General features: G+C 50.7%; 1 protein-coding gene across 3 annotated transcripts in view; it reads left to right on the top strand.

The window, feature by feature from the left end:
* The window catches only part of FOXJ2 (forkhead box J2), a 33291-nt gene extending 19273 nt beyond the window's left edge, over nucleotides 1-14018 (top strand). The window contains exons 2-11 of one of the 3 annotated variants that reach the window (XM_054039917.1): nucleotides 1044-1396; nucleotides 1826-1900; nucleotides 3674-3742; nucleotides 4117-4257; nucleotides 4732-4930; nucleotides 7416-7736; nucleotides 9300-9401; nucleotides 9958-10158; nucleotides 10796-10894; nucleotides 11458-14018. In XM_054039917.1, the coding sequence (XP_053895892.1) occupies nucleotides 1064-1396; nucleotides 1826-1900; nucleotides 3674-3742; nucleotides 4117-4257; nucleotides 4732-4930; nucleotides 7416-7736; nucleotides 9300-9401; nucleotides 9958-10158; nucleotides 10796-10894; nucleotides 11458-11546 (1629 nt within the window). In that variant the 5' untranslated portion in view covers nucleotides 1044-1063 and the 3' untranslated portion in view covers nucleotides 11547-14018. Of the gene's footprint in view, nucleotides 1-1040; nucleotides 1397-1825; nucleotides 1901-3673; nucleotides 3743-4116; nucleotides 4258-4731; nucleotides 4931-7415; nucleotides 7737-9299; nucleotides 9402-9957; nucleotides 10159-10795; nucleotides 10895-11457 lie in introns of all 3 variants that reach the window. The other 2 variants (XM_054039925.1, XM_054039909.1) reach the window with 2 other exon arrangements.
* Nucleotides 14019-14856: the final 838 nt, after the last annotated feature.

The following is a 14856-nucleotide window of genomic DNA, read 5'->3' as shown; positions in this document are numbered from 1 at the left end:
CAAGGATCAGAGTCAAGAGACCGCAGTTCAGTTCGACCCCAGTTCAGTTCTCTACCCTACTACAGATTCACTGTATGATAGGACTGGAAGGGACCTTGAGAGGTCATCTAGTCCAGTCCCCTGCACTCATGGCAGAATTAAATTTATCTAGATCATCCCTGACATTGCGTAACATTGGACATGTCACTTCTCTACGTACCTCAGATTTCTCAACTTGGGGATAATAATACTTACCTACATTTCATGAGGCTTAATTCAGTCAAATGCTTTGAGATCCTTAGGGAAAAAGGGCTAAAGAAGAGCAAAGTCTTAATTATAATGATTCTGTTTTCAGTCCAGTTTCAGTCCTTCCTTGATGTGCTTGATATAATTATGTGTATATACCACTATAGGTGTGTCCTTGGGGGGGATTTTTTATGATCCCTGCCCCAAGGAGCTTACAAACTGGGTTGGATACAATGTGATATGATGTAGGGAGAAATTACCTCGGGCCATGGGGAAGAAATTCCTCCTCCCACCCCCAATGAATATATTGCCAGTCCTGACCCATACAGGTGATCTTATGTAGGTGTGACTTGGATACAACATGAGGGACATTCCTCCCTAGCTATGATCCCACTCCTGAGCTGAGGAGGTGACTTTATGAGGCTACAGCTGGGCGATGGTGAGAGGGATGGTCCCCCTGGATTCCATACCAGTCTTGGCATGCTGAGGTGATGCTATCATGGTGTGCATGCCTGGGCAAATGGAATGGCCCCACTCCCCGGGATAGATCCCTCTTCTCTCCTAGTTAGCTTACCTGAGTTTGACTGGGATACACAGAGCAGGACTAGGTTACTATTCCAGGACAAACTGTGTAACATTATCAGAAAGCAGGATTGTCCTCCCAGGGATACAATCCCAGGTCTGTAGTGACACAACCTTCCCTAGCTGTGACCAGTGAGCAAGGTACACTGATGTGGGGGAGTACATCTTTCCCTCCATTATCAAGGTACAGTTTGCTTGTATCTCAGCAGTCCTGTTTGTTCCTGTCTTCCCAGCAGACAGTCCCGCTTCCGGCATCATGGCCTCTGACCTGGAAAGCAGTCTCACTTCCATAGACTGGCTCCCCCAGCTCACCCTGCGAGCTACTATTGAGAAACTAGGGGGTTCCTCGCAGGCGGGGCCCCCAGGGGCTGCCCGGAAATGCCCCCCAGGCTCCCCCACTGACCCCAACGCCACCCTGAGTAAGGATGAGGCTGCAGTGCACCAGGATGGGAAACCGCGCTACAGCTATGCCACTCTGATTACCTATGCCATCAACTCGTCGCCTGCCAAGAAGATGACACTTAGCGAGATCTACCGTTGGATCTGCGACAACTTCCCCTACTACAAGAATGCTGGCATCGGATGGAAGGTGAGGAACGCTGTGGCTGGAGCAAAGTCTCCACCACCTTAAGAGAGCGCTCGTTCTTTTTTCAATACAAAACGTTCCCACTAAGCAAAGAAAAGAGCCAGGTGTAAAGGCAAAGGTCTAGTTACCAGCTGGAGGAAGTGCAGAGCCAGATAACTCTTCACAAAAGTATTCTTTGCCAATCTTTTCCTGGCCCAAATACCATCCTCACTGTACCTTCTGTGGGCGTACAGAGAAAGCCTTGGCCTCCAGAACTGTCCCTCCCTCTCCTTTCCTTAGCCTCTGTCCTGACCTATCCTGCACGTACACAGACAGCTTTGGCCTTGAGTGATCTCTCACCCCATCCTGGGCATACACAGCAGTCTTCAGTTTCCTCTGCAGCCCTTATCCTTCCTACGTAGCATTTATTTACTTCTCTCTGTCCCTCTGCAGAACTCCATTCGCCACAACCTGTCTCTGAATAAATGTTTTCGAAAGGTGCCTCGACCGAGGGACGATCCTGGGAAGGTAAGAAATTGATGTGTTCCCGGGTGAGTCACTTAAACCACAGGGAATAAGCCAGTGTTGCCCTTTCTGCCCAGGTGGTTAAAACTTTGAAATATGTAGTATATATGTTAAAGCAATGAGATGTACTGCTGTATTCGATGACTCCAGAAATATACACTTAAAACACTTAAAGGACCTGCAAAGAAATGAAAATGGCTTTCAGCCCACTTTTTTCACCCTGCCTTGTGATCTTTAATTAGATTGAAATATTTTTTTCAAAGATTTTTTTTTTCTACCTTTTTTTTTTTTTTAATATTAGAAATGCAGATCTTGTATAACCTGTTCTGCCTGAAAAACGTCATGGGTGACTAAAGAACTGGTAGGATTATTACATCATGGGTACCGGGGAAATGAAATCCAAGCACCAGAGAGCAGAACTAATATTTGTTTAAAGCTGTTTTATAACTTCGGGTTTTTAAAACAATTATCACCCACTGAACTCACATACCCCAAAACAGTTGTAAGAAAAGCTCGCTTTGCTAAAAATTCAGCATCTCTGCACCTCCAGTAAGGGCTAAAGAGGAAACGCCGAAGCTGCATCTCTGAGTTCCCAAGGGAGACTACCAAGAAAAAAAATATTCTGATATTACTGATGTAAATATATTGACAGGAACATCATGAGTCTTTTTTCTATATCATAATGCTTCAGAAAAGGGCCCAAGCCCAGATTCTTTTTTTCTTTGCAGATCACCTTTAAAGGACTGGGTGCTCAGTTGACATCACTTAGGTATCTAGGTAATACAGAATCATCATTTTGGAGATCACAACTCGTAAGGCTCAGTTAGTTAGAATGCCCTGTTTCAGTAAACCCTAACTGACTGACTGCTAGTGTGCGGGTTGGCCTTCACTTCTAAGGCCACCATGTCCTGCCTCTGTAATGATCAATCTAAATCACAATCAGAGGTTAGTAACAGTCCTTGAGTTTAAGGCCAGAAGGGGCCTCCAGCTCAGCTAGTCTGACTACCTGTGTATCACAGGCCACTAACACCTGCGTGCTAAATCCAACAATCAAAATGAGACCAAACCGGTGTGCACCACAGGCAGAGAATAGAAGGGACTGAGGTGCACAAGAGCCCCATGGCCCTGCAGTGGCATTGAAATGAGTGAGATATACCCAGATAATCCTTGCAAGTGACATGTACCCACATGCTGCAGAGGAAGGTGAAAAACCCCCAAGGTCACTCCCAATCTGACCTGCGGGAAGATTCCTTCCCAACCCCACATATATTATCAGTTAGACCATGAGCAAGAGCCAGCCAGCCAAGCACCAAAGCACAATCTGGAACTGGGTCTTCAGAAATTTCCTAGCAAACATGCTTTTAGGTCACCTTGCCCACTCTGATCATTATAGCTTAATTGGTCTATACTCTTATTACTAACAATGACATTCCATGAAAGGCAGAGGACATTGATGGGGTGCTAGGCCAGGCCATCTCCTTCCATGCTGGATCAGACCCTTTGTTTATGTTTTCTCTTGACCTGTCTCTCAAGGTAGCTGGCACCTGGAGCTTCAGAGGAAGGCATGAAACTCCCACAATAGCAATGTGCTTCACTGTGCAGTCCTATACTACAGGAGGAAAACATCTTCCTGATGCCCAGCTGGCATTAGTTCATGTGCTGTAGCATGGACATTGATGGCCCTGACAATTGATATATTAGTTGATGTTGTGCGCGGTGGGTCTCAGTAACATCCTGCAGCAGGGAGTTCCTCTCACCATTGGGTTTTCTTTCCAGGGTTCTTACTGGACAATAGATTCCTGTCCAGATATCTCCCGCAAAAGGCGGCACCCTCCAGACGATGATGTGAGTGTGATTATTTTCCGGGAGCGGATGGGGCTGGGGGCGGGCTGAACTCCGGTCTTACTCCAGAAGGGAGTCTTTCCAGGGCCAGCTTGGGGTCCTGGTGGGGGAACAGGACGTGTCTGTAGGGAGGTGAACATGGAGTCTGAATTCTCTTCTTGTCCCCAACATATGGCTTCCATTGCCGTCACCCAATAGCGCCATCTAGTCCTGTCTGAAGAGCGGCTTTGTCCTCTTGAATGTTCTTCCACTACAGCCAGTACCTCGCTTTCCTAGGGCAGAAGCTTGTACAATGTGGAGCTGGCTTCTCATCTGCAGCTTCCCTTCTCTGTCTGTTTCTGATTTCCTCTCCTCTTCTTTTCTCCCCCTGCTCACAGTTATCACAGGACTCCCCAGAACAAGAGGCGAGTAAGAGCCCACGGGGGGCTGTCCCAGTCAGCACAGAAGCCTCTCTGCCCCCTGAGGCTACCCCTCAGCTATCACTGCAGAGCACCACACCCATTGCCAACTACAGTCAGGTGAGTGGCAGAGTAGGGGGCGGAGATGGGCGAAGTGGGAGACGTGGTAAGAGATAAAGGGGGACAGGGTGGCAGAGATGGAAGAGTAAATCAGTGATGGGGAGGGCCATAGGGAAGAATGGAAACAATGGGCAAAAGAGGGGCTGAAGAGGGGAGATCAGTCATCAGCAGGGAAGTAGGGAGGAAGTGGAACAGGGGAAAGGAGCAGACGGGGCAGGGATAAAGCCATTAGGGTGTGAAGTGGCTTGAGGATGGGCTGGAGCTAGTATGTCCTTAGGAGGAAGAGGAGGATGGAGTCCCTCATCCTGGTAGGAGAGTTGCGAGGATTTTGAGGGTGAGACAGACAGGTGATATGGGATTTGCTGGGTGTTCTTTTTCTGGGAGCAACCCCCTGTCTTCCCCCTCAAATTCCTGAAGTTACAAAGCCAACAATCTATATAGATATTTTTTTCCATACTATTGTCTGGTCTTTAGCAGGGCACAGGGCCCGTGGATGTGGCAGCCACTGTGGCGGGAGGGCAGGGCCGTGAAGGGGCAGATGTGCCACCCCCGCTCTACAGTACTAACCACGACTTCAAGTTCTCCTACTCTGAGATCAACTTCCAGGACCTGAGCTGGTCTTTCCGAAACCTCTACAAATCCATGCTGGAGAAATCGTCCTCTTCCCAGCACGGTGAGTATCAGACCTAGATGCATGGCGCATTGCATGTGTGACCCTGTGATATCCCCTAGTGATGCCCCTCCTGGCATATCTGAGTCACTTCCTCTTTCTAGCAGCATGTGAAAAGAGGGTTCCCCTGCTTTCAAATGCTCTAGCTCCTCCCTGCACACACACAATGTGTAGTCCAGAAATTCTCCTTTCTCAGGCTGTCAGCTAGGGTGACCAGACAGCAAGTGTGAAAAATCGGGATGGGGATGGGGGGTAATATAGGAGCCTATATAAGAAAAAGATCCCAAAATCAGGTTTTTCCCTATAAAATCAGGACATCTGGTCACCCTACTGTCAGCCCTTCTCTCTCTTTCTGTAGAACTAACAATGATTTTTAAAAATATCTGATGTTGAATCAAAAGGAGCAAGAAAAATTCCTAAAGGGCTAGAGGAATCAGCTTGTGAAGAAAGGCTTGAAAAGATAAATATGTGGAGGTCTGAGGTCATGAATTACCATCTAAAGGTGCAAGTATTGTCAGGTTGTAAATCGCAGGAGACCAACAGTTATTTGGCATAAACTAGAAGTAGTGGGATGAAATTAGGCTGTGGAAGGGTCTCTTCAAAGGAAGGAGTGCAAGTTCCCATCACTTGGGTCACTTAAAAGTAGGACTGGACAAAGCCCCAGAGAACAACTGTAAAGGAAGGGATAGGGTGGAGTGGACAAGATATAACCTACTAATCCAGTCTCATCTTGAATTCCTCTGGATTCTGTGATTCAGGGATCAGCCACTAGAGGGCAGTGTCACACTTGCGACAAGAATAGGGGATGCAGAAAACCTTGAACAATTTCAGCTTGCTGTCCCTATATTTAAAGAGAGACATCCTTGAAAAGATCAATCTGGTATGGGTAGGGCAATATTATTAAACCAGGACCTACCATATATCAATAATCACTCAACTTTCAGTCAGTCAGTCTTTCCACACTGCAGGCAAACTGCTACTCTAGCAGGATCAAACAAACCTACAAGCAGAAGGACTCCAGTGGGTCACAGCTCTTCTGTGACAACAATAATAATGATTTATTATTTGTATTACCCTAACACCGACAAGCCCTAGTCATAGAGGAAGGCCCCATTGTGCTAGGTGCTGTACAAAAAGTCCAACCTCTAAACCGTTGGGAGCCCAGCAGCTCTCATAAGCTAAGAGGGTTCACACAGAATTCTTGGCATGGCGGGGATGGGGGACTCTAGGGTGGGGGAGAACCGAGGGCCACGGGAGAAATACAGAGCCCCTAGCATGGGGGGAGGGGATGGGGAACAGTGATATTGGGGGGAGGAGACATGAGGGTACACAAACCCCCCTGGCATGGGGAATGGTGTGGAAGGGTTGCAGAGTCCTGAAATAGAGGGGATGGAAGGGTGGCGCACAGGAGTTTATGGAGGGCATAGAGGAAGGCAAGGAGCCTCTGATGTGTGCAATGCACTCAGCCAACAGAAACAACAAAGTGTGCAGCCCTCTAGTTATTTACATTAGAGAAGTGGCAAAGTTTCTATCCCAAGTGCTTTTGAACTACAAACGCAACAACAACAACAACAAAAACCATATCACACCCACAAAAGGAAACTCAGGGGTGGGGTGGGGGGGGGAAGGAACCAAATCTCACATGTCAACACTCACGTCATCTAAACGCCTTGTCTAACTTCAGCTTTGTGCAACACAGTCTCCTCTAGCAGAACCACACGTATGTGATATTTCAGGAGAATTAGTTCAATTTTGGTAAAACTGCATTAAATAAAAATGTGGCCATTACTTAGCCCAATGGTTCTCAAACTGGGGGTCGGGACCCCTCAGGGGGTCACAAGGTTATTACATGGAGGGTGATGAGCTATCAACCTCCACCCCAAATCCCACTTTGCCTCCAGCATTTATAATGGTGATAAATATATAAAAAAGTGTTTTTAATTTATAAGGAGGAGGTCGCACTCAGAGGCTTGCTATGTGAAAGGGATCAGCCGTACAACAGTTTGAGAACCACTGACTTGGGGCTGGTCCACACTGGGGCAGGGGATCAATCTAGGAAACACAACTTCAGCTACGAGAATAGCGTAGCTGAAGTCGACGTTTCCTAGATCGAACTAAGTTTACTTACTGCGGGTCCACGCGGCGCAGGCAAGCTCCCCCGTCGACAGCGCTTCCTCCTCTTGGCGAGCAGGAGTTCCGCAGTCGATGGGGGAGCGCTTCTGGGATCGATTGATCGCGTCCAGATGAGACGTGATCAATCGATCCCAGAAGGTCGATCTCTACCCGCTGAATCGGGCGGGTAGTGTGGACCTACCCTTAGACTATGGAAAGGCCTGCGTCATGTGCTATCTGTTTGAGCCTCTAGAAGGCACTCTAATGACTGAGTGCATTATTAGGGTAAGTAGGATGAAGTCACACACAGGCAGGTGTTTGAGCTTGGCAGCCACCTTACCCACATTTCTTAACTCTTGTTACTCTCTCCCTGCAGGTTTCTCTTCTCTCCTTGGCGACATGCAGCCCTCCAATCACAACTACTACATGTACCAGCAGCAGCAGGGCCCCTCATCAGTGGGGGCTGCTCCCCCACTCCACACCCCAAGCCCAGAGGGCTGTCCACCCCAGGGGGGCAAACAGCAGGGTGGCGATGGCTATGGCCCCCCACCTGTGATGTCCATGCACCCACCCCCAATGCAGCATGGAGGGTACCACCAGCACCAGCAGCACCACCCGCACACCCACCCACAGCAACAGCAGCACCAACACCAGCAGCACCAGCAGTCACAGGCTTCAATCAACAACGCTGGCTTTGGTGAGCTGCAGGCAATGAAGGGAGCTGCTGGGGGCAGAGGGGACTGGGATAGTGTTGGGGTTCAGTAGGGTGCCCAGGGCTCCAGTGGTGAGCTCCCTCACAGCAGTGCCCATGCACTACAGAAGATGAGATACAAACCGGGGGGAGAGGTCTGAGTGAACTTGGAAACTGCATTCCCCTTTCGCCTCCAGCAGAGGGGGATCCAGCCCCACAAGGCATGGGGTGCAGAAATGAGGGGGGAGTTGAGTACTGAATGACCAGGGAAGCTGAATTCCTGTCCAGTGCAGATTTAGGGTCTTTTGGCAAGTAATGGACAGGGCCAGGTTCTGTTTATTTTGTATTACATGGGGGGAGACAGGGTCGGATTAACTTTTTGTGGGCCCGGCGCCAAACGTATTTGTGGGCCGCAATGGAGCATGGTGAGGGGAGGTTGGTCCTGGAGCAAGGGTCTGGCCCAGGGAAATGGGGCATGGAATGGCAGAGGTGGTCCTGCTCTGCCCATCCCAGTGCGAGGGCACTGTTTACACACCAGCAGTCGCCAGGTGCACACTGGCCTGCCCGACCCTGTGGTGCCAGCCTGCCCCTTCCCCTCAGGGGCGGGCCCATGCTGCGCCACACAGCCCCCCCGCCCAACACCCCCTGACTCCCTATGCCCAGCGCCCCCCCAAACCCACTATGCCCAACACCATCCCCCACCACAAATACACAGCACCCTGCACACCACCACCCCTGCTAGTGCCTTCCCACCGTCCACAGCCCCACCACAACTGCCCACTACCCCACACAGAACCCCCACTCCCTAGTGCCCCAACACACACAGATCTCCCCCACCCACCACTGCCCAGTGTCCTTCCCCACAGTCCCTCACCACAACTACACAGTACCCGCCACAGACCCCCCCCAGTGCCCCGCACCCCAACACACACAGACCTCCCCCCACTGCCCAGTGTCCCCCCAACAGAGCCCCCCCACTGCCTAGCACTCCAAACACACAAGCCTCCCGGACTGCCCAGCACCCCCCGACAGACCCACTGTCTCACGCCCTGCCCCCTGGGCACACTCACTGGCCCTGCTGAGCCAGCGCAGAGCAGGGATCTCCCCTCCCATCACAGTGCTAGGGAGCAGGACCGCTGAAGCTTGGGAGCACAGAGCAGTCCCGTCCCCTGGGGCCCCACCCGGCTCTGTCTGCCTGGGGCTGGTGCCTGCAGTGGAGGAGGCGTTTCCTTGCAGTGGCGAGAGGGGGAGGAGCTGCTGGCTTCCCCAGCCCGCTGCTTTTGCAGAGCGGTAGAGAGAGGCTGAGGGCTCCTCTCTGCCCCTGTAACTGGCAGGCAGTCACCGGGGCCGGAGAGGAGCACTCAGCCGGTTGGCCAGCCGAGAGGAGTGAGCAGTGGCCAGAGGTGGATAGGAGCCAGCAGCTGAGGGTGCAGCGCAAGGGGAGTGGGCTGGGTCAAGGCCCCTTTTTGTGGATGGGCCCGGCACCACTGTCGCGATTGTAAACCCGGTACTGGTGGGAGAAGAGGGGTGTTACTCCCTTGTAACTGTCTTGTCTGCCTGGCTTTCCAGCATTCCCCCCTGAGTGGTGCTCCAACATTGACTCCCTGAAGGAAAGCTTCAAGATGGTGAACCGGCTGAACTGGTCTAGCATTGAACACTCCCAATTCTCAGGTCAGTGGGAGATCCCACCTCTTGCTTGGCCCAGTGGGAGACCCAGGTTCAGTTTCCTGCTGTGCCACACACTTCCTGTGTGACCTTGGGCAAGTCACTCAGCCTCTCTGGGCCTCAGTTCCCATCTGTACAATGGAGATAATAGCATTGCCCTGCCTCATGGATTGTGGGGAGGAGAAATCCATTCAAGATTTTGGGGCCCTCAGATACAGCGTTGATGGGGGCAACTAGAAGATAGATGGATGGCTTCCCAGTCCCTGCTGCTGCTTGTCCCGCTCATGTGTCAGAGATAACACGCTGCGACTAGAAAAAGGGAGGTCCCCAGAGAGTGCACAGCGGAGATTAGAGGCGCGCATGGAGTGGGGAAGCCCTGAGTGGGGAGAAAGGGACTTTATGAGGGGATACAGCCGTGAGAAAGGAAAGGGTGAGCCCCTGAGTGTGAGGAAAGGAGGATTCCCAGGGGAGTACCCATAGGGTTAGGGATTAGGCAAGGGGAGGTAGCAATATGCATGAAGTAACTGGATTTCATCCCCCCCCCCCCCCATTGCCCTCGCAGAGCTGATGGAGAGCCTGCGCCAGGCTGAGCGGAAGAACTGGACCCTGGATCAGCACCACATTGCCAACCTCTGTGACTCCCTCAATCACTTTCTCACCCAGACTGGTCAGCTCCCTCACCTGGGGGGCCCTCAGCAGCCCCCCCGAATCTCTGATTCTTGCGCCCTGAATAGTGGCAAGCAGGAGCAGTCCATGAACCAAGGTACACAGGAGGGTGGGCAGGAGGGGGACCCAGGATGCCGTGCAAATGGGTGAAGCAGATTCCCAGTTGTGTAGAGGTGGTGGACACCTTGTCACCATGCTAAGCACCATGGCACTGAACAGCCCAGTGCTACACTGCTCAAAAACACTCAGTCTTTGTCAGTGTCTTTCATACAGACTGTGTCCCACCCAGTACTTAATTTGTAATGAAAGAGGTGCCGGGGCTCAGCCCTGACCAGCATTGGCACAAATTAAGCACTGGAGAGAAGAAGACGGTCTCCCTGTATAGAAGATGCTGTGGTAGGATTGAGAGTAGGATGATTCACTATGGGGAGCAGACAAGGGCAGCGCGGAGAGATCATGGCCTTGCAGCAGCTTGATTTTGACCCGACTTTGGACATGTTTAGGGAGGGGGCGATGGGCCAAAATTCCCCACTTTAACCCAGTAGAATAACAAGATAGTTTTGGTACCGTGGCTGAGCTGTAATGCACTGTCAGGGCCTGTCCATTGAACACTTCCTGATTCTCCCTGGCGAGTGTCAGTCAGTCTGTTCTGCAGCTGAGCTGCGACGCCCAGTCAGTGCCAGGCGAGCTGGGTGAGGGGATCACTCATGGTTCTTTTCCCTTTTGTTTGGCAGTGAACTCTTATGGTCAGCCTCAGCCTCCCCATCTCTTCTCCGGGCCATCTCCTATGTACCAGATTTCCACCCAGGACAATCCAGGGTATAATCGCCCAGGTAAGGGGTGAAACGATGACATGTTATTACGACTCCCACCCCAGCTAACTCAGCCATCCAGCAGCACATGCTGGCAGGGCCTTTCCCCTCTGCTGTCAGAGAGTGGGAGTAGGGCTGAGGGAGCCTAGACTGCAGAGGACAGCAAGTTCTGTTGCCCGACTCCTCTCACCACCCCCATCTCGTTGCCCATTCACACCACTTTCCCATAGCTGGGTGCTCCCTGGGCACTGCTGTGAGGAAGCTCATGTTGACAGACTCCTTAGGCCATAGTTAGATGCTGATTGAACACTGTTGAGGGCAGCTCATGGGGAAGCTCCCATTGCTGCAGTTACCCTTAGACCACCTGACCCCCTACTCCCAATCTGGACACTGATAGGACATTGCCTTGGGGTGGCAACGTGTGCTGCCTGAGGGGGAATGTGTCCTGGCAGGTCACTGCTGTGGGGAAGTTCACGCCACCTGAGTCCTTCCCCGTTTATTGTTCCCAAGAACCTAGTAGGACAGAGCTTGACTTCTCCTCTAACATCTCTTTCCCCTTTTCTCCCTCTTTCCCCTCCACTCAGCTCACCATCTGGTCCCCCGGCCTCCAGTCCCTCCTCCAGGCGCCAATGAGGAAATCCCCGACGATTTCGACTGGGACTTGATCACCTAGCATGTTAACAGACTCGAGAGCCCGTCCCTTGTGAGGGACTTGGGAGGGAAGGGGGGCATGGGGTGAAAGGTCGCAGGTCCAGCTGCCCATGCCTCCCTGCCTTGCCTGTATATAGATATATATTCTCTCTCTGCGCCAGAGAAGACACCGCAAGATGCTGCCGAAGATAATCCTTCCTTGCGTCCTGTTTTACCTTCTTTTTTTCTTTTGTTCATTATTATTATTATTATCAGTAATCGAGCACAGCCCTCCCCCACTGGCCTCGGACACATCAGATCAGCTTCCCCACATTGCGTGGTGCCCTGCGTGGGGCGGAGGGTGGAGAGATGGCTCCCTGGTGCCATGACAAGACCTCGGAAGGCCGAAACCTCAAGAGCATCTTTCTCTGCCTCCCTCATTTTGCGTTTTACAATCCCTCTTTGCCGGTGAATGTGTTGTATTGGCTACCGGAGTGAGAGAGCCTAGTGGACCCTGGGAGCCTGTAATTATGTTGTTTCGTAAATGTTGTAAAGGTCAGGGGCTCAAAGGGACATTGGAGGGGTGATTTTAGCTTTGTGATCGTTCTCACACCAGCAAGGGACGGCAAGAGGAGGAGGGAAGACCCTGAAGATAAAGAAAGCAGAATCTCTGCGGGGGTGAGATACAGCTGGGATTTGGGCCGAGCTGGGAGAGGGAAGCCCTGAGTGCAGAAAAAGGAGAATTTCTAGCACAGATGCATTTGGGATTCAGAGAACACTGCCATTTGTAAGGAGATCACAGGGAATCCTGACCTGTTTTCTATGCTGACTTTTGCAGTCTCTGGGAATGTGAAGCCCACCTGTCAAGTAGGGGAAGCTCAGCAGGTGTATTTTGCACAAGCATTGGGGGGATTGGGTACAGCACATCAAATAGAATTCCCCGGGGCTTTTAACGTCACCATTTCCCCTCCCACCCCATCTCCGTCCCTACAAATATGCAGTGAGGTTTTTATTTGCATCTCCAAAGAAGACACATGCAAATTGCATCTCCAAAGAAGACACCCCCTGAGTTCTTATTCAGTTAGTTATTTCCCCATTAATTTCTTTGGAGACTGTCCTTGCCTGTGGTGTAAGGATGCAAGCAAAGGGAGTCTTGTCTGAATAAATACCCGGTCGGTGGGTCCCATTTGGGGAGTGAACCAAGGATGGAAAGAAGAAGCCACTGCTCAGAGTTGAGGGAGATTTGGAGACTTGTAGGTTAGAGATTGGAGTCCCGTCCCCCTCTCCCCAGTTGAAGAGGTGTGAGGCTTCACAGTTGTTATATTTGAGAAGCACCGATGACAGGACAGGAGGTGTGGGGCAGATATTTAAACTTCGCAGCCAAAGGGACGAATGGGGAGGATGGGTCAGACCCCTCACACGTCACTGGAGAGAGGGTGAAGAGTTGGCACATCCCAAAATCCAGACTCTGTGTGAGCACTTGCAAAGCAGGAAGAAGAGCTGTTGAAGCAGGAATGAGGGTTGAGTTGCCCTTCCCCCAGCTGTCCCCCTGTTTCTAGCGTGGCTCTGTTCTGTCAAACCTCATGTTTCCCCTTTCTGTTTTGTAACCCCCTAGCCCCCGTTTATCGGTGAGGGGAACCAAGTTGGAAGCAAACCATCATGGGGACTCAACATCCCAAGGGTGGGGGAGATAATTTAGCATCGCTATATAATTTGCTGTTGAGATAAACCAATTGGATCTTTGTCGGGAAGATGGACATTCTTGGATTTGACGGGGGGTGGGGGGCACTGTTTTTTGTTGTTGTTGGTTTTTTTAAGTGGGGGTGGTCATCATTGAGCATTCCCAAGAGGAGTGGGGAATTCCAGAGCCAACTTCAGCATGGAGTTAGCCAGCGGTTCTGTCTGCTGCCCAGGACGGGAATGCTAAGACCAGGAAGCCATGTTCAGTTGGGTTTCTGTGGCACACAGCAGCAGAGATGACCTCCCTACGGATGCCACTCAGTGCTTTGCAGGGGATGTTCCCAAGAGCCGGGCCTGTGGAAGTTGTTCAGAAGGCTGCTTGGCCTTTCAGAGAACCCTGAAAACAAACCAAGATGGCTCCTTTGTGTCGTCAAGTGCTCCTCACTTGCATATTCATTTGCCTTGTTTGCATATTCAGTTGCGCCTCATTTGCATATGTAAATATATGCCGGTCAGTGTGCAAATTAGCCTCGCCCCCCACCCCTGAAATACCGTGCATCATTTGTGGGCAAGATGGCGTTGGATTGGACGCATGGAGTCAAAGGGCTTCGCACTGGAACTGCACTGCAAGCTGGTGACATAGACTGTCAGGAGTGAAGGGATGCAGTCAACGGAGATCAGCCTGCAAGTGAGAGGAGTCCCTTGCACACCCTTGCACTGTGGTGTGGCCCATGATGCTTTGTGTCAAAGAGAGAGGAGAGGGGGTGTGGCCTCACGAGTTTATTTTTGTGCATGCTTTCTTAATAAAAACAAAAAGTGAATGTTTATGGTTTAACCCTTTTGGTGCTGGTGTTGAGTTATTTTTCAGTGGCGGCTGCTCAGGTGAAACACAAGATTTATCAACTTTATTGTTAGGGTTCGGCTCCTACCTGTATAGCCTGGAGAGAGAGGAGGAGCTGCCTGCACCGAAGTCAGATATGAAATCAAGACCCTCTGTAGGGAAGACAGCCCTAGGAGCTAGTGAAAGAGCTGCACCGTTGAACCTTTTCACTTCATATAGATCAGTCAGTCTTTCGCCTGTTCATTCTGTCCATTGCTTGATGCACAGCAGAAAAGGCAGCATGGAACTACCCCAAATGTAATGGGAAATGTTTGTGTTTTTAATTATTTGCCTGTTGCTGCAGTGCATAACTTTGCATTTATTAACACTGAATTTCACCTTTTGTTGCCAAGTCACCCAGTTTTATGAGATCCCTTTGCAGTCAGCTTTGGAATTAACTGTCTTGAGTGATTTTTGTATTGCCTGCAAACCTTGCCTTCTTACTGTTTACTCCTTTTTCCAGATCATTTATGAATATGTTGAACAGAACTAGTCCCACCAGAGATGCTGGGGGGACCCCACTATTTAACTCTCTCCATTGTGAAAACTGATCATTTATTCCTACACTGTTTCCTGTCTTTTAACCAGTTACTGATCCACGAGAGGACTTTCTCTCTTATCCCATGACTACTTACTTTGCTTAAGAGACTTTGGTGTGGGACTTTATCAAAGGCTTTCTGAATCTCCAAGTAAACTATAGCCACTGGATCACCCTTGTCCATGTGCTTGTTGACACCTCCAAGAATTCTAGTAGATTGGTGAGGCATGATTTCTCTTTGCAAACGCCATGTGG

Source organism: Malaclemys terrapin, chromosome 1 (assembly GCF_027887155.1).
Source record: "Malaclemys terrapin pileata isolate rMalTer1 chromosome 1, rMalTer1.hap1, whole genome shotgun sequence".
Lineage (NCBI taxonomy): Eukaryota > Metazoa > Chordata > Testudines > Emydidae > Malaclemys > Malaclemys terrapin.
Note: the sequence above shows the minus strand (reverse complement) of the source record. Positions and strands in the feature narration are given on the sequence as shown.